General features: G+C 43.5%; 1 protein-coding gene across 1 annotated transcript in view; it reads left to right on the top strand.

Annotated features, from left to right (window-relative positions):
- CRACDL (CRACD like) overlaps positions 1–25,574 on the top strand; it is a 65,418-nt gene that overhangs the window by 9,838 nt on the left and 30,006 nt on the right. The window contains exons 2-5 of the mRNA XM_082642434.1: positions 8,129–8,208; positions 15,068–15,236; positions 21,695–21,830; positions 22,179–22,343. Of these exons, the coding sequence (XP_082498560.1) occupies positions 8,129–8,208; positions 15,068–15,236; positions 21,695–21,830; positions 22,179–22,343 (550 nt within the window). The remainder of the gene's footprint in view (positions 1–8,128; positions 8,209–15,067; positions 15,237–21,694; positions 21,831–22,178; positions 22,344–25,574) is intronic.

Below are 25,574 nucleotides of genomic sequence, written 5' to 3'. Positions count from 1 at the left end.
CCTTTCATTCCAACCTGAAGGACTCCCTTGAACATTTCTCACAGGGCAGGTGTAGTGGTAACAAACTCCCTCAGCTTTTATTTATCTGGAAATGTCTTAATTTCTCCCTTACTTTTGAAAGACAGCTTTGCCATGTACAGGGTTCTTGGTTGACTTATTTTTTTTCCTTTTAGCGCTTTGAATATATTGGCCTCCTGCCTTCTACCCTCTAGGGTTTCTGATGAGAAACCTGCTGATAATCTTATTGAGGGTTCCTTGTGTGTGATGATTTGCTTCTCTCTTGCTGCTTGCAAGATTCTTTATCTTTGGCTTTCAACAGTTTGATTACAACGTATCTCAATTCATTGAGCTCCTTAGATGTTTACATTCGTGTCTTTCATCAAATTTGGGAAGTTTGGGGCCATTAATTTTTCAAATATTCTCTCTGCCCTCTTTCTCCCCCCTCCTCCTTCTGGGACTCCTACAATGTGTATTTTGATCCAATTGATGGTGTCTTACAGGTCCCTTATGCTCTGTTCACTTTATCCATGTCCTATCTTCAAGTTTTCTGATTTTTCCTTCTACTGGCTGAAATCTGCCTTTGAAACCCTCTAGTGAATCTTTCATTTCAGTTATTATTATTATTTTTAGCTCCAGATTTTTTTTTGCTTCCTTTTAAGGTTTTCTGTCTTTTTATTGATATTTCCATTTTGTTCATACATTATTTTCTTCATTTTCTCTGTGTCTTTAGTTCTCTGAGCATCTTTAAGATAGTTGTTTTAAAGTCTTAGTCTAGTAGATTTGCCACCAGATCTTTTTCAGATTCAAAACTGGACATTTGAATCTAATAATGTGGTAACTCTGGAAATCGGATTCTCCCCCTTCCTCTGGGTTTGCTGGGCTTTATTTTTGTGCCAAGGATCAGCCTGAACTGTAATCTTAAGGTCTTCTCAGATCTTTTCTAAGCCTGTGCCTTTCCCTGGGCATATACAGTAACTTTCTCATTTGCCCCATATATACAGTTTGCTTTTGAATGCCCCAGTACTTAATGTCTGGCTCCCAAAAGGGGAAGAGAGAAAACTGAAGTGGGGGAGGAGAAATGGAGCACCAGCCCAGGCCTTTAAAGCTCCTGGAAGTTAGTGCAGCTAGAAGGGGAGGGGCTTGCAACAGTAGGGGGAGGTGCAGCAATCGTGGCGGCCCACCTCTTTGTCTGCAACTCTCTCATCATACGCATTAATCACAGCACAGATCCCCAGTATTTGGAGAGCAGGGTCCTTTTTGCCCACCATGGTTCCTTCAAGCTGTGTGCAAGCTGCTCCAGGAACAGATTCATGGCTGCCTGTCGGGGGGTAGGGAGTGGGGGTGAGTAGATGCTATTGAGCTAAGAGCTGAAATTGACTGAATTTAACTGCAATTTGCATACCAACCTTCCAGGGGAAGTTGCAAGCCTTAAATGGACTCCAAAATAGTTACCTTAAACAGATTCTGCCAGTGTGGTTGTTTTCTAAGTGGGAGACAGATTCCTGGTGCCTCCTACTCCACTGTTTCCCTAGAATCTTCCATGGACATATGTGTTTATTTCTCTAGGGTAAATACCTAGGAATGGAATTGTCAGACTGTATGGTATCTTTATGTTTTGTGGGGTTTTTTTTAGGAACTGTTTTCCAAAGTGGCTATAACATTTTGCATTTCCACCAGCAATGAGTTAGGGTTCCAATTTCTCCATGTCCTTGCAAACACTTGTGACTGTCTGTCTCTCTGATTAGAGCCATTCTAGTGAGTGTGAAGTAGTATCTCACTTTGGTTTGGATTTGCAGTTCCCTGATGATTAATTATGTTGAACATCTTCTCATATGCTTATTGGCCATTTGTTTACCTTTCTTGTACAAGTATCTGTTTAAATCCTTCCATCTATTTTAAAATGGATGTCTTTTATTATTGAGTTACAAGACTTATTTATATATTCTGGGTACAAATCCCTATATGATATATGATTTGCAGATATATGATTTGCAAATATTTTTCCCAGTCTGTGAGCTGCCTTTACACTTTCTTGATAGATAGGTTTGAAACAAAAAGTTTATACATTTGATAAAGTCCAACTTATCTGTCTTCCCTTTTGGTGTTGCATCTGAGTAATCATTGCCTAACCCAAGATCACAAATTTGTTCTAATGTTTTCTTCAAAGAGTTTTCTAGGTTTAGTGCTTACATTTAAGTCTATGACCCACTGTGAGGTAATTTTTATGTATAGTGTGAGATAGGAGTACAAATTATGTTTTGGATGTGAATGTCCAGTTGTTCCAGCATTTGTTGAAAAGACTGATTCTTCCCACATTGAATTGTCTTGGCACCCATGTTGAAAATCTGTTGGCCATAAATATATTTTATTTCTGGACCCTGAATTCTGTTAATCTTTATGTCTATCTCGGTGCCAGTACCATGCATTCTTTTTTTTTTTTTTTTTCTTTTTTTTTTTTTTTTTTGCGGTATGCGGGCCTCTCACTGTTGTGGCCTCCCCGTTGCGGAGCACAGGCTCCGGATGCGCAGGCTCCGCGGCCATGGCTCACGGGCCCAGCCGCTCCGCGGCATATGGGATCCTCCCAGACCGGGGCACGAACCCGTATCCCCTGCATCGGCAGGCGGACTCTCAACCACTGCGCCACCAGGGAGGCCCCATGCATTCTTGATTGCTGTAGATTTGTAGTCAGTTTTGAGACTGTAAAGTGCGAGTCCTCCATGTTTGTTCTTCTCTTTCAATATTGTTTCGGGTCCTTCGTATTTCCATACGAAATTTCAGATCAACTTGTCAATTTCTGTAAAAAGCCATCTGGGATTTTGATAAGGGAATGCATTGAATCTGTGTATCAATTTGGGGAGTATTGCTGTCTTAAACATATTAAGTTTCTGATCCGTGAACACAGGATAGCTTTCCACTTATTTATGTCTTCTTTAATTTCTTTCAACAATGTTTTGTAGTTTTCAGAGTACAAGTATTCTGCCTCCTTGGTTAAATTTATTCCCGAGTAGTTTATTCTTGTATGCTATTGTAAATGGAATTGTTTTCTTAACTTCATTTTTGGATTGTTTACTGCTGGTAAGAGAGCAATGGATGTGACCGGCATAGAAGCTCACAGCCTTGGAAGTGAGGGGAGTGGTCGGCAGACACCTAACAAACAAGTTGCTGTTGACAGCTGTGGTGAGCATTGTGAAGACAAGTACGGGGCTGAGACAGAATACCACAGAGATGCAAACAGGGCCTGGAGGGTGGTGTGGAATGAGTGGGTCTGTAGGGGTGGACACTAAGGTTTTTGTATACAGTTATGGGCTCAGAGGTATGTAATCAGGATACAGATATTTTTCTTAGCACTGTGTAAATAAGTGTAATGGATGGGTACCTTTAAAATACCATATTAAAATCGGTTCTCATTCTTCACGTGAATAAACTTCTGTAGAATTTTTCAGTATAAGCTGCAACTAATGATGGAATTCTGCTGGAAGCTGGGGAGAAGCCTCTGGTGAGTTAGGGTTCAGAGAGAGGCATGAGGCAGCCCTCACAAGGATCCTTCTTTGGACCCAGAACTCCCCTGGATCCTGCAGGCGCCCAGATGCACACTGATGGGTGCTGTGCAGAGGGGTCTGGAGGCTCAGCACCCTTTTGAGTTAATTAGAACCCCTGAAGAGGCCCCCTCAGGTCCAGGTTTAAAGAACAAGTTTTCCTGTACTTGGACTTGAGCTGTCAGAGCAACGGGGTGGGATGGTGGAGGGCGGAAGCTGGTTGAGGGGCCACTGGGGCCACTTGACTTGAACTTTGAGTTACAGTGAGAAGCAAAAGGGGTGCTGAGAGATAACTGGTTACTTGCCACATTGCCTTTCTAATTATGGTTCTCCTTCTGGCTTTTTCTTCAATTTTGCTCGGGTTGGGGAACTTGTATTCAGCAGGGCAAGTTACTGGGCTTAACAGAGAGGACATTCCCTTGTAGCAGCTGCAGAGCGTTTGCACCTGGAGCATCCGAGTGACGGGGACAGTCCTCCATCTGCACAGCCCACAGTCTCAGGTGGAGGGCGTTCCTCCGTGGCCTGGAATATATTTTTATCAGTTACTTGGCAGCAGTTTCATTCATGGTCCATCGGGCTGTGGAGCATTGCGAAGATCAGGGGTCATCTAGGAGCCCAGGGGTCTTGATCTTTGATACTGGTTGCTCCAAAGCGAGCCGTTTGCACAAGGAGACGGTGCCTACATGAGACAGCATGGCCAGTCCCTAGGGCGTGCCGGTGATGTGTGTTCTTGTCTGCAGTTGTGCAGAGGCGTGAGCCCATGGTGAGAAACGAGATGCAGAAACCAGACAGCTCTTCTCAGCGGGTGCTTGTATGCGCTGTGTTCTCAGTCCCATTTAGTTAAAGTGTTACTGCCCCCATTTTGTAAATGAGGAAACAGAGGCTCCGCCCTGGTAAGTGGTGGGATGCGGCTTCAGCTCCAGGACTGCCTCACTTCCAAGTCTTTCCCTTTTCCTCTGCACCATATTGCACTCCTATGAGTAAGAAGATGTTTGGAACATAAAACATGAGCAGGTTTTCAAAGCTCCCACGTGGGGTGAGACTGACTTGTCGTCCCTTTGTCTATGGGGTGACTTTTGCCTCTGAGCGTGAGTTCATCAGCAGCCTTGGCATCTGGTGCTGCTGTCTGCACCTGGGCCCCCGCCGAGAACGTACCTTCCAGCAAGGTGAGGACGGGGCCATCCTCTCGTGTCTCCCGCTCACCTTCCCACCTGCTCCTGAGCCCTCTGCCCTGTGCACAGGGCTTTATCACAGCCACATTGTTCAATCCAGGGAGAAGCGTTTCTGAGCTCCTGGGTCTACTCCACGCTCAGCGGGATGGGCGCCCTCCTGTACACCCACCTCCGTGGCTTGTGCACACACTCACATACACTTGCATGTTCTCAGCACTTCCTGGCAAGGAACGTTTTGTAAAATGTGCAGAAGTGGACATTTCGAAGGTAACCTCATGGTTTCTTAGGAGTGTTAGCTGATAACTCATGGCAGCCTCAACCCCCCCTCACCCCCTGCCGACTAAGATGCCCTGTCAGACCCAATGGATGGTCTCCTGGGGCTCCTTCAGCCTCTGGGCCTGGCCTGATGCTGGACAGGGGCTGCTTGGCAGGCAGAGCCATTTCCGTGGGAGAATTTGGTGTCCTTTGGGTTTCCCAGCTTCCCTTAAGCCCCTCTGGGGACAGCTCAGGATGCTCCACCCCACTGGGTCAGCACATGCAAGAGGCAGGGACCAAGTTGGTCTCATCCATCGCTGTATCCCCAGGCCTCCTAAGTGCCTGCCCACCCTGCATGTACAGTCAGTATGAGTATATAGGTTGGTGTCTCTGCCTCACTACTTTGGGCCAGTTAATAAACTTACCTGATACATAATACATGTTCTCATTTCCAAAATGGGAATACTTAGAGTTCTTGGAGATTAAAGGAGACAATCAGATGATATGCTGCATGCTTGATAAGTAATTGCAGCTGTTAACTCCAAATTCAAGCAATAGAAAGCTCAAGCACTTGTACTTTACAGCTCAGTGGCAACCATAGAAGATGGTATCCAGGGTAGTAGTTGGTGACTCTTAACCAAATCTTACCACTTTTACTCTCCTTCCTCCTTGCATTGCTTCTTCTCTACTGCCTCTTCCTTCAATCCTCTGGTAGCTGCCCCATCCCCTATAGTAACATTAAGCAGCAGGATACTATGGGATCAGGGATTTTGATAAAGATTGCATTAAATCTGTAGATTGCCTTGGGTAGTATGGACATCATAACAATAATAAGGCTTTCAATCTATGAACATGGGATGTCTTCCATTTATTGGCATTATTATTATTATTATTATTATTATTTTGTTCAGTACGTGGGCCTCTCACTGCTGTGGCCTCTCCCGTTGCGGAGCACAGGCTCCAGACGCGCAGGCTCAGCGGCCATGGCTCACGGGCCTAGCCGCTCCGCAGCACGTGGGATCCTCCCAGACCGGGGCACGAACCCGTGTCCCCTGCATCGGCAGGCGGACTCTCAACCACTGCGCCACCAGGGAAGCCCCATTTATTGGCGTTATTTTCAATCTTTCATCAACATTTTCTAGTTTTCAGGGTATAAGTCTTGTCTCTTTGGTTAAATTTATTCCTTAGCACTTTATTCTTTTTGATGCTATTGTAAATGGAGTTATTTCCTTAATTTCCTTTTTGGATTGTTCATTGTTAGTTTATAGAAACAACTGATTTGTGTGTGTTCATTTTGTGTTCTGCAACTTTGCTGAATTCATTTATTTGTTCTAACAGTTCTGTGTGTGCGCGGTGTGGCAGGGATCTTTAGGATTTTCTACATGTGAGATCATGTCACATGTGAACAGAGATAATTTTACTTCCTCCTTTTCAACTTAGATGCCCTTTAGTTATTTTCCTTGCCTATGTGCTCTGGCTAGGACTTCAGTACTATGTTGAATAGATGTGGTGAGAGTGTCTTGTTCCTGATCTTAGAGGAAAAACTTTCCGTTTTTTAGTGTTGAGTATGATGTTAGCTGTGGACTTTTTATATATGGCCTTTATTATGCTGAGGTAGTTTTTCTCTATTTCTAGTTTTTTGAGCACTTTTTTTTCTCATAAAAGGGTGTTGAATTTTGTCAGATGGTTTTTCTGCATCAGTTGAGATGATTTGTGTGTGTGTTTTTTTCCTCCTTCATTCTGTTGACCCAACATTTTTGTAAAGGCAAATTATATGAAAATCAAGAAGCAAGGCTAATGAAGGTTTGTTCACCTTTTAAGGAATTGGCTGGTCAGGGATGGGGCAGTTTGACATTAATATTAAAGGAGACCTAAATTTTAGACCCAGCTCTAGCAAAGACCTGCATCTTCTTTCTTCTGTTAAATATTTTTTTAAATTTTTCCTATCATTTCCCATTATGTACTGTGTGCAAGTGGTAAATGTTAATTGGTTAATTAAATATTTTAGCTCCCGGGCTTCCCTGGTGGCGCAGTGGTTGAGAGTCCGCTTGCCGATGCAGGGGATACGGGTTTGTGCCCCGGTCCGGGAAGATCCCACATGCCGCTGAGCGGCTGGGCCCATGAGCCATGGCTGCTGAGCCTGCGTGTCCGGAGCCTGTTGCTCCGCAACGGGAGAGGCCACAACAGTGAGAGGCCTGTGTACCGCAAAAAATATATATATATATTTTTTAGCTCACTTTTAAAGTACGAGAATTCATAGTAATTGCCAATTAGGAATAGCTTTCCAAGTAAATGAGGAGTTAGTCAGTGTGGGATAGAATGTGCTGTTTAAAAGTCAGTTGTGGAAAGCAGGGACACAGCTCAATACTCTGTAGCAGGAATATTGACCAGTAGTCATTTATTTGATTTCCATGAAGAGTCAGACATTTTTAATCTAGGGAGAAGCCAAGTCCCTATGGATGAAATAATAATGGTATGTGGAATGATTTGCTTTGAAATAACCTAGTTAGCGGGGAGTGGAGAAGGGGTAAAAATGAGCAAGAGTCACCATGTTTTAAATTCATTATACATTCTCTGTAGTTTTATATCTGTTTGAAATTTTTCATAAAAAGTTCAAAAAAGAAACAATATAAATAAGTAATGGTACAGCATAATATCAAAACATTATGTAGCCATTACAATAACATCAAGAATTTTACTGATGTGGGGTAAGAAAATCAGTATCTCCGTCTTACTTATATAGTGCATGTGTGCTTGTGCACATAAATATTTTCATAAAAGATATTGGAAGGAAATACATTAAAACGTTCCGTAGTTAGTCATTCTTGGTTGCTGGGATAATGGGTGATTTTCATTCTATCTTCCAAACTTTCTACAGTGAACAAGAGAAAAACCTAATTTCCGAAAAATTTTTTTCAAAGGAATGAAATCTGCATTGTGTAAATCGGTGAAGCATTTTCCAGTTTTCCATTAAATGGCTCTGGTCAGTGATTAGATAAATGCTGATGTGGTCACTAATCTTGAGCTGTGGACGTGTTTTTGGCCTCTACTGACCTGGAATCTGTCTTTGTCAGGGACACGGGCAAAAGGCAGTCACCACCATTTCAGTCATTGATAACTTCTGTTAGACTTGTTCCTCTAACATGACTTTCTATCTGATTTTAGTGAGCTGGACATGATTTCCACGAGGGTGATGGACATTAAGCTTCGGGAGGCTGCGGAAGGCCTTGGGGAGGACAGCACAGGTAAGGCCCTTACTTCCCCTGTGCTGGGCGGAGCCCTTGTTGCGTTGTAGGGCCGAGAGAGGGGCTGCTAGAGCCAGGGTTTTGGGTTCTCTACGTGGAGTGTGGGTTCAGTTCACAGTGTGTTCAGACACATGTGGCTGGAGAGCCCGTCCAGACTGTTGGCGGCCACCCGGGGGCAGGGCTCCTTTGCTTCTCTGTCAGACACGGCAGCGGGGGTGGGGGTGGATTGCGCATTTTCCTCCTTCCCCGAGGTGAACATGTCCCCAAGTTTGGTTGACTCGAAAGCAAAGGAAGTAGATGCAGTTGAATCATTTATCATCCAGGAACATCCAAAAGTTTCAGTAGGACATCGGGCAAAGTATTGGATGGTCTAATCATCCAGAAGAAATAATGGTATCAAGAGAGAGCCTTTGATTCCTCTTTTATGGCTTTTATTCTCCTTCAGGAGACCTTTATTGCACTTTCTACTGAGCTAAATTCCAAGCCCAACAATTATCATCTCATAACACATGCGATTGGTTTACTGTTATCCATAGATTGCTCTGTATGTCTTTATAGAGTTGTAAAACTGACATTAGAAAACGTTAATCTCCCCACATGTGCCTTTTCCTGTATCAGCCATTTTTACTCACCTTATTTTGGTAACAGAGTTCTCTGTCTCTCTCTTTTAAGTCAAAGTGCTAGTAGTGATTGTCTTTGAGGTATTTCAGGGGAAGCAGCTTCCAATAATATTAAATCCTAGCTCTTATCTCTTAGCTTCAGATACTAATTTCATTAGAGGCTTTATTTCATATATTACAGATAGATTTTCCTTATTATTCTATATTAGGACTACTTTTCCTCTGTCACATTTCAGTAGATGTGCTGGTAATTGTCTTTTCAACAAATGGTGCTAAAGCAATTGGACATTCATATGTAAAAAAATGAACTTTGAGAGTTCAAAGTTTATTTGAACTCAAATGAGTATACAAAAATTAATTTAAAATATATCATAGTCGTAAATGTAATAGTATAAACGCTTTAAAAGAAAATATAGGAGAAAATATTTATGACCAAGGATTAGATAAGAGTTCATAGATATGACAACTCAGTCCCTAAAAGAAAAAGTCGATAAATTGGACTTTATCAAAATTTAAAACTTTTACTCTGTAAGAGACACTGTTAAGAAAATGAAAAGTCAAATCACAGACTGGGAGAAAATATTTGCAAATCACATTTGACAAGAGCACTCAAAATTTGACAGGAAGAAAATTAACAACCCAATTAAAACTAGGCAAAAGGTTTTTAAAGATGCTTTACTTAAGAAGATACACAGATGGCAAAAAAGCACATGAAAAAGTGCTCAACATCAATAGTCATTAGTTAATGCAAATTAAAACTACAACGAGATACCACTATACACCTATTAGAATGGCAAAACAGAAACAGAGACAAATGCTGGTGAGGATGCAGAGCAAGTGGAACTCTCATATACTGCTGATGGAAATGCAAATGGTACAGCCACTGTGGAAAGTATTTTAGCAGTTTCTTATAAAATTAAATACACACTTAGTCTATGAGCCACCAATCCCACTCCTAGGTATTTACCAAAGAGAAGTGAAACCTTACGTTTACGCAAAAACCTATAACAATTTTCATTTTGTTTACCACTTTGTTTATATCTGTACAATGGAACAATAATAGGAACAAGCTCTTGATTGATGTAACAACATGGATGAATCTCTAATGCATGGTGGTAAGTGAAAAAAGCCAGAATCAAAAGGATACATACTGTCTGAATCACTCTATATGCCATTCTGGAAAAGGCAAAACTATAAGAACAGAGAAGATATCAGTGCTCTCCAGGGGTTAAAGGTAGGGGAAGGGTTTGACTACAAAAGACAGCACAATGATGATGTATCTTGATTTTGGTGGTGATTATTCAACTCTGTATAGACCAAAAAGAGTCAATTTTACTGATGTAATTTTTAAAACAACTTTTAAATGAGGTACCAGATTTGAAAAACAATCAAGTGGATTTTTTAGAAATAAGTAAAACTATTACAATTAAAAATTAAGTGGGGGCTTCCCTGGTGGCGCAGCGGTTGAAAGTCCGCCTGCCGATGCAGGGGACACAGCTTCGTGCCCCGGTCCGGGAAGATCCCACATGCCGTGGAGCGGCTGGGCCCGTGAGCCATGGCCGCTGAGCCTGCGCGTCCGGAGCCTGTGCTCTGCAACGGGAGAGGCCACAACAGTGAGAGGCCCGTGTACCACCAAAAAAAAAGAAAAAAAGAAAAAAAAATTAAGTGGATGAGTTTAATAGCAGATTATATCAGCTCGAGAGAGAGCACAAGAAAGTATACAGAATGTATCAGAGTGGTAAAAAGAAGGAAAATACAGAAAGAGAACAAGAAGCATAGAGATAAGTGAGAGGGTGTAACATACATTTGAGCACAGTCTCAGGAGAGGAGAGAATAGCTGAGAATTTTCTGGAATTGACTTAAAAATACACAAAAGATGCCCCAGTCCACAGATTTAAGAAACTGAATGAATCCCAAAAAGGATAAATAAAAGGAAATCCACATAGAATGAAAATGTAGAAAACCAAAGACAAAAATGAAAAATCTTAAAATTAGTCTGAGAAAAAAAGATTACCTTCGAAGGAGCAAAAATCTGACTTCTTGACCACACGACAGAAGCCACAAAACAGTGAAATAATGTCTTCAATATTACTGAAAGAATAACTTAGAAAAAATAACTGCCAACCTAGAATGTTAAACCTAGGAATACGATATTTTAGGAATGAAGGAGAAATAAGGGCATTTTCAGATAAACAAAAACTGAGTTTGTCACCAGGAGACCCTCAGATTCTAAAGGAATCTCCCTTCAGGTGGAAGGAAAATCATCCTTGATGGAGGATTTGGACACAGGAAGGAATGATAAGCAAAGAAAATGAGAAACAAGCAAACACATCTAAATGAACATGGAATAATATCTTTTGGGTTTTTAAAGATCAGAATGAAAACAATAGGGCATAAACATAGGATTAAAGTATTCTAACTTTCTTGTTTTGTCCCTTAATAGAATGTGTGGTATAATTTCTAGGGTAACCCGTGAAAGAACAGAGATAAAAGGCAAAGTTTACAAACTAGAAATGGGAAGATATGGAATAATTTTTTAAAGTCAGTTAGTCCAGAAGACAGCAAGAAAAGAGATTAAGAAAAACCAGAGAGATGGTAGACTTGTTTTTATGAACATATCAGTAATTAGAATAAGTGTCAGTAGCTAGTTACATTAATTGTTCCAGTTAGAAGTTTAAAGCTCAAATTGGCTTTCTAAAACTCTATATCTCTTAAATATAAGGATTCAAAAAAGATGAAGGTAAAAGGGATAGAAAAAATGAACCTTGCAACACTGGGCCAGAGGAAGCTGGCATAGCTGTATCAATAGCAATCAAAATAAAATTTAAGGCAAAAAGCATTACTAAAAATAAAGAGGGTCATTTCACAAAGGTTCACTTCCCCAGGAAGATATTAATTTTACCTTTCTATGACATTTATCAACATAATGTCAAAATTTATAGAGTAGAAATTGACAGTTAAATAATGATAAATCCACAATCAGAGTGGGTTATTTTTAATACACCTAATTGATAGGACAAATGTATTAAAAATTAAAGACAAAGTACTTGGACAACACAATTAAAAAGAAAAAGGCCTATCCTAATCGATGTGTATAGAACATGGAAGAAAATACATTATTTCAAGTGCTCTAGGAACATTTACAAATATATGGTAAGCCATAAAGCAAGTCTCAACAAATTTGAACCGATTCAAATCATGCAGGGTATGTTCTCTGGCCACGGCACAATTAAGCTAGAGCTCAATAACAAAGATAATAAGAAAATTCCCAAGTGCTTGGATATTGACATACTTTTCTAAATAACCTATAGGTCCAAAAAGGTATTATAATGAAAATTAGAAAATATTTTCAAGCAAATAGTAAGGAAACTATATATCAAAACATGTAGATGCAGGGACTTCCCTGGTGGTCCAGTGATTAAGACTCCGCACTCCCAATGCAGGGGGCCTGGGTTCGATCCCTGGTCAAGGAACTAGATCCCCCATGCGTGCCGCAACTTAGAATTCCGATAGCCGCAACTAAAAAACAAAAACAAAAACAAAAACAAGGGCTTCCCTGGTGGCGCAGTGGTTGAGGGTCCGCCTGCCGATGCGGGGGACACGGGTTCGTGCCCCAGTCCGGGAGGATCCCACATGCCGCGGAGCGGCTGGGCCCGTGAGCCATGGCCGCTGAGCCTGCACGTCCGGAGCCTGTGCTCCGCAACGGGAGAGGCCACGACAGTGAGAGGCCCACGTACCGCAAAAAAAAAACAAAAACAAAAACAAAAACGATCCCACATGTCACAGCTATGAGCCCAGTGTGCTGCAACTAAAAGAGCCCGCGTGGTGCAAGGAAGGTCCAGTGTGCCACAACTAAGTCCTGGTACAGCCAAATAAATAAATAAATAAATATTTTTAAAAAGAAGAAAAAACATGTAGATACAGCTAAAACAGATTTAGAAGGAAATACATTGCCTTAAATGTGTGTATTATAAAAACAGAAAGCCTAAAAATTGATTAGCCAAATATTCATCTCAAGAAGTTTAAAAAGATAGCAAAGTAAACCTAAAGAAAGGAGGAGGAAGGAAAGAAAAAGTAGAACAGAAATTAGTCCAATAAAAAAGTAAACATTCAGTAGAGAGAATTAACAAAGCCAAACTTTTTTTAAGGCAAATGAAATTGACAAACCTCTTGTGTAGTTGATCCAGGAAAAAAGGAGGGACAGATAATATCAGGGCTGAGAAAAGGGGGCTTTATTATAGATAGTACAGATGCTAAGATAATAAGAGGATATTAACAACTATATGCCAGTGCATTTGAAAATGTGGGAAATAAAGACAAATTTCTAGAAAAATGAAACAATAAAACAAATTCAAGAAATAGAAAACCCAAATAGTTCCTATAACCATTAAAGAAATTGAATGAAAAAGCCTAGCAGCCTAACAGATATAACACAAATGGGCCTCCAGTGGATGGCCAACTAATCATGGCAAATCAAACAAGTGTTCAATGGCTGTACTCTGAGTGTTGGTAGCCACTTGCTTTAATCCCGAAGCAGCATCTTTGACTGTAAAGGATCGTGAGGCTGCGTGTTTGTTCAGACCTTCATGGGTGCGTACCTATTTGTCAATTAGGCAAAGGCCAGATGGTGTCCTGGCAGATGCAAAAAACTCTGAAGAGGCTTTCCAAATAATAAGCTGTCTTTGAGACCAATCAGTTAACAGCATAAACGTTTTGAGATTATCAAGGTAAGGAAACTTCCACTGGAAGTTAAGAAAACTTGGCTGTAGAACTCATTTCCTTTTGGGCAGGGATCTGCTCCACCTAAGGTAATATAGGTACTCCAACTATAGAGTAATCCTAAGAAATTCTCCACATTAAGGCAAGATCATGTAAACTTCCCAAGGGGGCCATGAACATGAACCAAATATAAAGATCCTGGTGTTTTAAAAAGGAATTCAGGGACTTCCCTGGTGGTGCAGTGGCTAAGAATCTGCCTACCAATGCAGGGGATACAGGTTCGAGCCCAGGTCCAGGAAGATCCCACATGCCGTGGAGCAACTAAGCCTGTGTGCCACAACTACTGAGCCCACGGCCACAACTGCTGAGCCCACATGCCACAACTACTGAAGCCCGCGTGCCTAGAGCCCGTGCTCTGCAACAAGAGAAGCCACTGCAATGAGAAGCCCGCGCACCGCAATGAAGAGTAGCCCCCACTTGCCACAACTAGAGAAAGCCCAGGCACAGCAACGAAGACCCAACGCAGCCAAAAATAAATAAATAAATAAAAGTAAATTTATAAAAAAAAGAATTCAGCTTACAGAATGATTTACTTATCAAACGAATCAATTGTTAGCAAATTTTCAGGATATATTAGACAGCATCCTGGTAACCTGTGATGTTCCATCCTTCTGTTGTTAGTTCTCATATTCAGAAGGAAAGGAATGGACTGCTGAGCTGCCGAAATCATGGGCACTTGAGGATTTTTTAAAAATTTATTTTATTGAAGTATAGTTGATTTACAATGTTGTGTTAGTTTCTGCTGTACAGCAAAGTGATTCAGTTATATATACATATATTTATATATATATATGTATTAGCACTTGAGGATTATCTTGGAAAATAATTTGGGTTATCATTTACGGGCTTTACCTCATCAGGAATTTTTGCTTTTGACTATTTTTATTTTAGGGATTAAAATCTGATTTCATTTATACAGTGGAATATTACTTAGCAATTTAGAAAAAGAGGAAGAAGGCAAAATGCATGCATCACCATGCAAAGTGTCAAAAGCAGTATATGGAGGGAAAGAAGCCACACATAAGAGTATAAGCTGTATGATTCTACCCATACAGGATGTGCTGTGTGAATGCAAGAATGGGCAAAACAAATGTATGGTAATAGAAATAAAAAGCATGGTTGCATCAAAAAAATAAACTCTTTAGGAATGAATTGAACCAAGGAAGTGAAAGATATGTTAAAAAATTGTTGATTTCAAGCAAGAGGGAAGTTGCTTGTGCCTTGATTCTGTAATCATGCTCCAAAGCTTTCTTGGCTCTTTTATTCAATGTCCAAAATAGAAATCAAGATGTTTTCAGGTGTGCAAAAATGGTGCGCTGTGCACTTCACATCCTTCTGTGTGGTAAAAGGACTGTTCAGGAGTGAATAATTGATGCACAGACAGAAATCTTACTTTCTCTCCTTCTCGTGCACTTCTCATACGTGTCTGGTAAATACTCACATGCATTCTTTTTGCATAGGAAAGAAAAAGTCCAAATTCAAAACGTTTAAGAAGTTCTTTGGGAAGAAGAAGAGAAAGGAATCTCCTTCTTCCACAGGAAGTAGCACCTGGAAACAAAGCCAGGCGAAGAATGAGGTCATTGCCATCGAGTCAGGGCCAGTGGGCTACGACTCAGAGGACGAGCTGGAGTAAGTTGCCTTTTCCATCCTTCAGGCTTGTGTGTTCCAAGGGGCAGGAGGGGTCACAGGAGGACCCGAATACTTGGGCTCGTTGTCGTGGTAACTTGGTGGATTTCTGAGCTTACTTTCCTCCTAGGTAATTCCACTGGAGGTTCTTCCATAGATATGGTGTTTTCTGTCTTTTCATACATAGGGTTGGAGAAAGTTGGAGCGGGGGGCAGGGGAACATTATCAGGTACCTGCTATGTGCCAGGTGTGTATATATTAAAAAAGTCTAGGGCTTCCCTGGTGGCGCAGTGGTTGAGAGTCCGCCTGCCGATGCAGGGGACACGGGTTCGTGCCCTGGTCCGGGAAAATCCCACATGCCACGGAGCAGTTGGGCCCGTGAGCTTTGGCCGCTGAGCCTGCGCATCCGGAGCCTGTGCTCCGCAACTGGAGAGGCCCGCGTACCGCAAAAAAATAATAATAATAAATAAATAAATAAATAAATAAGTCTACATAACTATGGGAGAGGAGGTAAGATATACCATTTTATAAATGAACAAACCAAGCTTTAGAGAAATTTTGGGAAATTTGCCCAATGTCCTACAGCTGAAAGTAGCAAGATTAGGAAGTAATCCCTCATTTAATTTGACTTAAAACTCTTTCGAGGACTATACCAGAAAAATACATCCCTCTAAGCCTGAGTCCTCAGTAACCCAATAAGAAAATTTTCCATTGGAGAGAGAGAGGAGTAGGGGGAAGGCTTCTTGCTGTTCAGTCTTAGAAAAATCATCCAAAAATATTGTTAGGAAGAACAGAAACCCATATTTCAATAGGTATGAGATATGGGGAAGTCTAGTGAAGAAATCTGTATTTTTGTAACTTGTACTTCATCAAAATATAGTTATAATACATATGCTTTGGTTATTCCAGCAGTTATTTCTGTGAGTAAAAGGGAAAAAACAAAACCAAAACCAGATTTGTTGCCATGCCAGGTTTTGTTTCTTTTAAACCACATGGGCACCTTAATTTGAGGATAAGGCATAATGATCCTGGGATTGGGAGACAGACCGTGCTGAGATGGGGTCATGGGCTTCAGCATCCCCGTGAGGGGTCCTGTCCCCTCCTTCCTCCCCAGTCTCCTTGCCTGTTTCTAAAGGAGTAGAAATTACACTGACCGCTTGGTGGCACCAAACGACTAAAGAGGAGAGATTTGAGCTTTGTCTTTCAGGTTGTTTTTTCTGGTGCTGGCTGGGAGTAGGAGGCACCCACATGGGACCTTGTGAAGAGCGGAGAGGACGGGCTATACACGCATTTTTAAGGCAGCTCCAAACTCTTGGGGAGCAAGACATTATCGTATAGAATTAATTGCTCACTGTTACATGTCTTCACTGGGCCAGCCTCTACCCGCCCCGTCTCTCGACCAGAACACTCAGCGGCCCCTCCAGCCAAGGAATAAGAACACAGCAGGAGGGGTGAGCTGGGCTGAAATGACCTGTCCACTTGTCCGTCATCTATCACCAGAGCCCACGGAGAGTGGGGACAGTGCCCCTTTCATCTTCATATTCTCAGCACCTGGCAGGGGCGGGTCTTCAATTACTGGTGAAAGTTTGCTAGAGTGATGCTAGGGGAGGAAGCTTGGGGTGGAGTATGATGACGCCCGGGAAGTGCAAATAATGTCCTTAGAGAACAGCGCAGAGGTGAGACGAGAGCTTTCTCTCTTTTTTTTCCAGCTTTATTGAGAGATCATTGACATATAATGTTATGGGAGTTTTAAGGTGTACAACGTGTTGATTTAATCCACTTACATGCTGCCACACGATTACCACCATAACATTAGCTAATACCTGCATCATGTCACCTAATTACCGTTTCTTTTTTGTGGTGAGAACATTTAAGATCTACTCTCGTAGCAATTTTCAAGTATATAATACAGTATAATTAACTATAATCACTGTGCAGTAGATCTCCAGAACTTACTCATCTTATAGCTGGAAGTTTTTACCCTTTGACCAACATCTCCCCATTTTCCCCACCCCCCAGCCCCTGGTAACCACCATTCTACTCTGTTTCTATGAGTTCGGCTTTTTTAGATTCCACATGTAAGTGAGATCATTGAGTATTTTTCGTTCTCTGTCTGATCTCACTCAGCACAATTCCCTCAGGGTCCATCCATGTTGTTGAAAATGGCAGGATGTCCTTCTTTCTCATGACTAAATAATATGCTGTTGTATATATATACCACATCTTCTTTATCCATTCACCCATTGATGGACACTTCTGTTGTTTCCATATTTTGGCTATTGTGAATCATGCTGCGATGAACATGGGGGTGCAGATATCTCTTCAACATCCTGTTTTCATTTCCTTCAGATAAACACCCAGAAGCAGGATTGCTGGATCATATGGTAGCTCTATTTTAAATTTTTTGAGGAACCTCCATACTGTTCTCCATAGCGACTGCCCCAACTTACATTCCCACCAACAGTGCAGAAGGTTCCCTTTTCTCCACATCCTCGCTACTACTTATCTCCTGTCATTTTTGTAAAAGCCCTTCTAACAGATCTGAAGCTTTGTCTCCTGTTTTTGATTTGCATTTCCTTGATGATTAGTGCCGTTGAGCTCCTTTTCATGTACCTGTTGGCCGTCTGTTGTCTTCTTTGGAGAAATATCTATTTAGATCTTCTCATTTTTTTATTGGATTGGGTTTTTGCTGTTGAGTTGTATGAGTCCTTTAAATATTTTGGATATTAACCAGATATAGATTTGCAGATATTTTCTCCCATTCTGTAAATTGCCTTATCATTTTGTTGATGGTTCCCTTTGCTGTGCAGAAGCTTTTTTTTTTTATTGAAGTATAGTTGATTTACAGTATTGTGCCACAGAAGCTTTTTAATTTGATGTAGTCCCACTTGTTCATTTTTGCTTTTGTTGCCATTGCTTTTGGCGTCAAATCCAAAAAGTCATTGCGAAGAGCAGTGTCAAAGAGCTTACTCCCTATGTTTTCTTCTAGGAGTTTTACGGTCTCAGGTCTTATGTTCAAGTCTTTAACCCATTTTGATTTTTGTGTATGGTATAAGATAGTGGTCCAGTTTCATTCTTTTGCATGTGGCTGTCCAAGTTTTCCCAACACTATTTATTGAAGAGACTGTCCTTTCCCCATGGTATCTTCTTGGTTCCTGTGTCATAGAATAACTGACCGTATAAGAGACAAAAATTTAAAGGTACTCTTTAGCCTCTTTGAAGAGTCCGTGAGCCTTCTAGACTCTGTAGCAACTTCTCATCCATCATCATGGGCAAAAATGTCCACTTACCAATGTACATTAATGCTGACAAACCACATGAAACCCTGTGGGTTTAAAAAGTTGATGCCCATTTATTGTGTCAGTGGGGTTATGCTTCTTGAGTCTCTTAATCTATAACAATTTTACTTCACCCTCCCTGCTTTGTTTCATGTCATTGATCAGATGGAGAATATCCCACAATCTGGATTTGCTTTCTTTTGGTATGATTGAACTCATGTCTATATTCTCTGAATTTCTTGTAGAATGATAGCTGAATCTAGATATTTAATTAGATTTAGATTCAAGACGGTCCTGGATACTTACTGTCACATCACATCACAAGGCACATGCTTTCTGTTTGTCCCACTTCTGGTGATGCTGAGACTGAGCAGTGGATTCAGGGGGTCTCCCTCAGTGTGATCCATCCACGAACCTTCACCTGATAGTTTTTACACCTGCTGATGATCATTACTAGATCCATTATTTCATTGTAAAATGGTGGTTTTTCTAATTCGATCGTTCATTCTGCTTGTGCTAGCTAGCATTCGTCTCTGCAGAAGACCTTTCCTTCATCAACTCCTTGGTTGCTCTGAAATACAAGTTGTACAGGAAAAGCAGGGTAATGCTTGGTTCTCCTTTTATCCATCTACCTTCAGAGTAATGACCTGGTACCCTAGCAAACTTCCAAAACTGAGTGATGAGTTTTCTTTTTTTCTTTTCTTTTTTTTCTTGACTATCATTGTGAATGCGTGGATTTTTATGTAGTTGATTTGCTCTAACCCATGACAGTCTCTGTTCATTTTTATGCTCACACTGTCCCATCTTATGCTACTGAGAGTCACTTCAGATTAGCTCCTGGTTCTTTTGACATGACCCCATTTGTCTCTGGAAGGTTCTTTGCTTTCGTGCATGATGAGAAATCCCAAGTTAGTTTGTACGTTTCCTGCCCTAGACCTGTAATCAACCATTTCCTTTTAGTGTGAAGTGGTTTTTAGCGACCACAATCTGCCTGCCAGGGCTGATGATTGTTAGTTGGCTGTCATTGCTTCTAGACCTTTCCAGTGGATGTAGCTAGGAAATATGTTTTTTTAAGAGAAAAATAAATCATTAATTCACTGGTATTTCCAGTTCAAATTTATTTAGACAGACTTGTTGCTTCTTTGATTCTTTGTTTGAATTCACTTTTCTCTTTTACTGGAAATCTTGGTTCCTAATGATATTAACAAAATTATTTATTTTCTTCATCACTTAATATACTTATAATAATTTCATTTCCCCCTTTCCCACACGGAGGGTACATACTATAAAGATTGCTCTGCACTGTTTTTTTTAACCAATATTGCTACTTAAGACTACCAAGTACAATTTGCTGTCTTTGTGCTTTTTGTCCTCAGAATTTATCCTATTACAGATGTAGAGTCAAAAGTCACTTGGATGTCAAGTTAAAGTCACTTGAAATCATTCTTTTCTCTGTGTTTATGCTGACAACCTGATATAAAATTAGACTTGTTTCCTTCTGTTTGTTTTCTAGTTTTAGAGGCTGATTTCCCTTTTTGTTTGATTTTGTCTTTTAACGATGCAAAATGTTTTCATAGTTTCAAAGACAACATTGTAAGTATAAGTAGAAACCTTGGTACCCTGAGTCCCGTCTTGTTCTATCCTTCCCCTTAAAGGAGACTATTTTTATTCATTGGTTCCTTATCTTTCTATTTTTATTTTTTAAAAATATATGCAAGCACACCTATGTTTGTATGTGTTCATACCCCCTTTCCCACACCGAGCTAACACAGCACTGTCTGCACCCCGTTTTTATTTTTCACTTAGTAGAGTCTGGTGCTCCCTGCACACAGGGTTGTTCCTCACCCCTGTGGTCAGCTGCAGAGCCTCTAGTATATCACGTCCCATAGTTTATCCAGGTACCTGCTGAGGGACACGTGGGCTGTTTCCAGTCTTTTGCATCTATAAATGCTGCTGTAGTCAATGGCCTTGAGCATATGGCATTTTGTGTCTTTGCAGCGGCCTTTTCACACTGTCTTGAATTCTAGTTACACCCAGAGTGGAGGTGTCTGGGCAGTGATTATATGATTTCCAGAGGGTGTGGCCATGGGCTGCCCGCTGTGGGAGGGAAGCCCAGGTGTGCATAGGATCTTTGTGACCACAGCTGCCATTGGCAGGAGGCCCTCCTGGTTCTTTCACTCGGCCTCACTCTCTCCCAGAAACGTGAGGACATTTGTGAGCTGCGGGTTCCCCACTTGCAAACTGACTCTAGCGGCTGGAGGGAAGCTAGAAAACATCACTAACCAACATGGGGCGGGGTCACACCTAGGAGTCCCTAATGCCTCACAAAGGACAGGATGCCCAGGGCTGGGGTGGGGGAAGGGCTGTTGGTGCAGAAGGTGGCAGCGTCTTCGGACAGGCTTTCCTTCCTTCATCATCGCGTCTCAGTCACCTCCTTCCACCTATTGTTCAGGCCGCCAGCACCGCTAGGAAAATCTGACGATAACTCCCACATCCTCTTAGCACGTTTTGTGAATGTCCTGTGGGTTCAGTTCCAAACTGGAGCCTTGAGCTCGGGGCTGGGGAAGGGGCTGGGATGGTGATGCCAGAAGGGCCCGCCATCTACACCCCAGGACCTTGGCACACGGGCTGGGTTGCACAGATCACATCAGGTAATGAGATGAGGGCGTGGCTTTGCACATCGCAATTCTCCTTTCAAACCCAGCCGTGGATGTGTGTGTTTTGGACCACGTTGTAAGGATGCCTCCGTCTGGCAAGCCCTCAGCCTGCTGTGCAAACACGGCCTCCAGCCCACCGAGGGGCTGCATGTTTGCCCACAAGGAAAGACCTCACCCTCCCCGGGCACCCAGGACAGTCTGCACAGCCTGCCAGCCAGCCCAGGCCCCCTGCCAGCCCTTCCTCTCTGCAGGCCTGCTGTCCTAGACCTCACACCTCGTCAGACCTTGGTTTTTCCCTTAAGGAAAAGAATTCACACAACCTTCAGATCTGTTAGAAAAATCCCTATCTCTACAAAGCTCCTAACAATTGACCGTGGTATTTGACAGGATGAACCGAAGCCATAAGCAGTTAAAAAAAATAAATGCAGCTGAAGGCTTGTTGTAGCATGTGCCCTTAGCCCCATCCCGAGCCCCTCCGGGGAGAGATGGGGACCAGCTGAGGGTCACAGTGCTTCTTTCGTCCTAGGGAGTCGAGGGGCACGCTGGGCAGCCGGGCCCTCTCACACGACAGTATTTTCATTCCTGAGTCTGGACAGGACCCTCCTCGGCCAGTGCGGGTCTTTTCCCAAGAAAATGTGTGTGACCGGATTAAAGCTTTGCAGGTAAACTTTTTCCCCGTGGCGACACTGGGTACGTTATGTCAGGTATCGGGAAGTCTTAAGATGATTTCTGCTGGGCTTACTTGATCTATTTTAAAGCCCAATTGCATGCACATCGCAGCTCTCCCAAGACTCACCCAGTTAGTTACAATTGGACCGTACCTCATTCTCAGTTATAACCACTCATTTTCAAGATGACAGCGGCAGAGCTGGTGGCAGACTCGCAGTTCAGTTCCCTGCCCCAGGCAAGGGTGCAGAAAATTTCCCTTGAAGGAATGAATTGCAGTGGGAGGATTTGTTGAGAAAAGTGGCTGACGAAAACAACAGCACATGTTCTTTATTCCGATCTAGTTAAAAATACAGTGTAATGTGAAAATGGGGCCGCCACCTCCTCCGGGGGGCCTTCCGGCCAGGCGGGGAGATGATGCTGGCATGAGCTCTGAGGACGACGGTCTGCCCAGGAGCCCCCCAGAGATGTCCTTGCTGCACGACATCGGTCCCGGCACCACCATAAAGGCAAGTGTAGCCTGCACCACCTCGGCTCCATCCGCGCCTGCCACATAGGGCTGTCGGGGACTCCGGTGGCCCCTGTGTGTGTTCCCCTTAGATGCCCGTGCTGGGTCCTGCTCAGTGCAGCCAGGAGGGGTTCTAGCTAGGTCACTGGAACGCACAGTCGGGCCTTGGAGCAGAAATTCAGGTCTCGTTAGGAGATATGGTTTGGGGAACATTTTTCCATGATGGTTAGAGGGCTGATACAATCAACCCTATACCTCGTTTTTCCTGTCTGAGCAGATGACCAGACCGGGCCTCTCATCTAAAAGAAGGAAAATGGCTTTGGATCTGTTTTCTGTCGTCATGACATTTGGCTGGAGGGAGAAAGGAGTGGTAACATATAGGACTTAGTCTAGGCTCCCGCATCTGAGTTTGGGACTCAGAGAACTTGTTAGCTTAGGGGTAGAAATGTGAGGCGTGGCGCTGGTAGACAGGGCAGCAGGGAAAGTTTGACAAGCAGGAGAGGTGTCTCTGACCTCAGCAGGGCGGTGAACTGATCCCAGAAGTCCCCCACCCGCTTTGGAATCCAGGAGGAAGAATTGAACTTTTTTTGTGTATACCAGCGGTCCCCATCCTTTTTAGCACCGGGGACTGGTTTCATGGAAGACAGTTTTTCCACGGACCGGGCCCGGGGAGGGGGAGGGGGATGTGGCGGGGTAGGGGAAGGGGGGGATAGCTCCAGCGGTAGCATGCGCGATGGGGAACAGCAGACGGAGCTTCACTCACCCGCCCGCCGCCCCTCGCCTCCTGCTGCGTGGCCCGGTTCCTAACAGGCCTCGGACCGGTACCGATCCGCGACCGGGTGGGGTTGGAGACCCCTAGTATAAACAACATAGCTCGTGGTGCTGCCATGCTGAGCCCATACAGTGGGCTCAGTGATAAAATACATATCACTTATGTTACATGAGTACATGAATGACAAAACAGCTGATCATTTCCCCCTTGTAGACAAGCCTTGCTGTGGGGTGGATGGAGTTGGAGTTATCCGTGTTACGACCCATTACGTATATAGCCACACCCCTGCCCTGTGTGTCCTTGGAGGGTCCCTGTGCCCTGGTCGAGGGCCATCCTCAGGCAAGTCCTGCAGGTTCTGTGCTGCTCTGAAATGTATTCAGCAGTCACTTCCACTTGGACGTTCAGAAGCCCCCCCTGCAAAGGCAGGAGAAGGAGTATTTACCTGACTTGTTTGCTGTTGTGGGTTCCCAGAGCCCCACGGATGAAGGCAGAGGAAGAGCTGTGGTGCAGCTAAGAGTGAACACGCCCAGGGTGTGGGTTTCTGCACAGAAGGCCAGAGAATGCCTCTCTCCAGAATTCTGCCCCAGGGTCAACCTGTCCCTGCTTGCTCCGCGAGCAGGTCAGAGGGCAGTAAGGCACCCACACCTGCTCTCCCACCTCGAGGAGAAAGCAGAGAAGACAAGGAGGAAGATTTGGCCCATTGCCTGGATTCCAAGCCCACCCTGCACCCCTTAGCACCTTAAAATACTGGAGGGGCAGGTTGACAGGCTGATGGCCGTGTTAAGGTGTCCTCACCACGTGACACACACATCTTGGCAGCTCAGTGGCCACAGCCTCAGGAGTGGATGTGACTTTGTGCGTTTCAGGCTGCGTGGTTGGGGAGATGTGTCTGGCGAGCCATTGTTGACTGACTCACCCTCATTCCACCCCACAGTTCTCTGACTCTCCCGGCATCGTGGTTGTCTGCGTTTAGCTGGGACAGACGGTACAGGAGAGCGGGCAGCTTCTAAATCTGTTAAGGATTAAGGAGTGAGCCCAGCTCCCAAACCCGCAAAGCACTGTGATGCACACATTCCACAGTCCGCGGACTGGGAGCCGCTCGTACTGGGCAGGGCTGACCTTGTCCTTTTCAACACCCCTCCTTTGGTGGTGATGTTATTTTAAAAAAATGTTCTGAGGGCTTCCCTGGTGGCGCAGTGGTTGAGAGTCCGCCTGCCGATGCAGGGGACACGGGTTCGTGCCTCGGTCCGGGAGGATCCCACATGCCGTGGAGCGGCTGTGCCCGTGAGCCATGGCCGCTGGGCCTGCGCATCCGGAGCCTGTGCTCCGCAACGGGAGAGGCCACAACAGTGAGAGGCCCGCGTACCGCAAAAAAAAAAAAAAAAAAAAAAAAAAAGGCTAAAAAAAAAATGTTCTGAGAATTTATCAAGTATTGGGTAGTAGGAACAATCCACTAGCTTCATTGGAAACCAAAATTTGAGCCTTTAAGACTTAAAAACTATCATCTTTATCATCGTGGTTTTTGAAGACACAGTGATCATATTTTGTGCCTTGATAGTTTTTTGGGCACAGGGTGCCGATCGAGAGGGGGAGACAAAGCACCCTTTAAAATGCATTTATGTAACACATGGTATTTGATATGATGGCATGTTAAACCCCAAAAGGATGGGATTGCAGGCTGTTGGGTTTTTTCCTGTGTGACGCCTTACACAGGCCCACATGCTTGACAGAGAACTTAATGAAGATTACTACGAAAAAAGGTCTTCATTAACAAGTATTTGGTGACACTGCCAAGGTGACATTTTCTGACAGGATGAGTTTTTCAGGAAATACATGGACTTATTTTTAAAATCTCATTACCACGTGAGGTAACGACTGAGGAAATTTGTTTAGTGATGTTTAAGGTAGAATTACATCTAAGAGGTCCTAATCTAGGTTTCCGACCATTAAATAGGAAACAAGGGGTCGAGGTGGCAAAGTGGCAGGTCTGATTTGCTCTGGGTGACAAAGGAAGACAACAGGGGAGACGGTACAGCTCTGATGGCAAAAGAAGGCGAGGCCTCCTGCGGGTGAGGCCACGGGCTGATCCCTCACCTCTGGGTCTGTGTCCTCGGAGCACCTGGGAGACAATTGAATGGGATCAGGGAGGTCAGTGCCGGCCCTGCTTCCCCCAGCCTGCCCACCACCCCTGCCCTGTGTCTGGGGCCCATTCCCCATGAGCCCCCCTACCCCCCCTCCCCCAGTGGCAGGGCCTGTCTTCTTGAGGACAAATGTGGTAAAGCAGCTGTTAGGGTGTCCAGGGTCCCTGGACCCTGTCAGGGTGTCCAGCACCCTGTGTCCAGGGTCACCCCACAAAAGCCTCTGAATTCCAGGCTGCTTCCCCAGGGCTCTTTGAGCCATATTTTCCCCCAACAAAGGGCCACTTGTTAGACACTTAAATCATCCACTTCCAGAATCATC

The sequence above is a fragment of the Mesoplodon mirus genome, assembly GCF_964341445.2.
Source record: "Mesoplodon mirus genome assembly, chromosome: 14".
In the NCBI taxonomy this organism is placed as follows: Eukaryota; Metazoa; Chordata; class Mammalia; order Artiodactyla; family Ziphiidae; genus Mesoplodon; species Mesoplodon mirus.
This window is presented reverse-complemented; position numbering and strand designations above follow the sequence as displayed.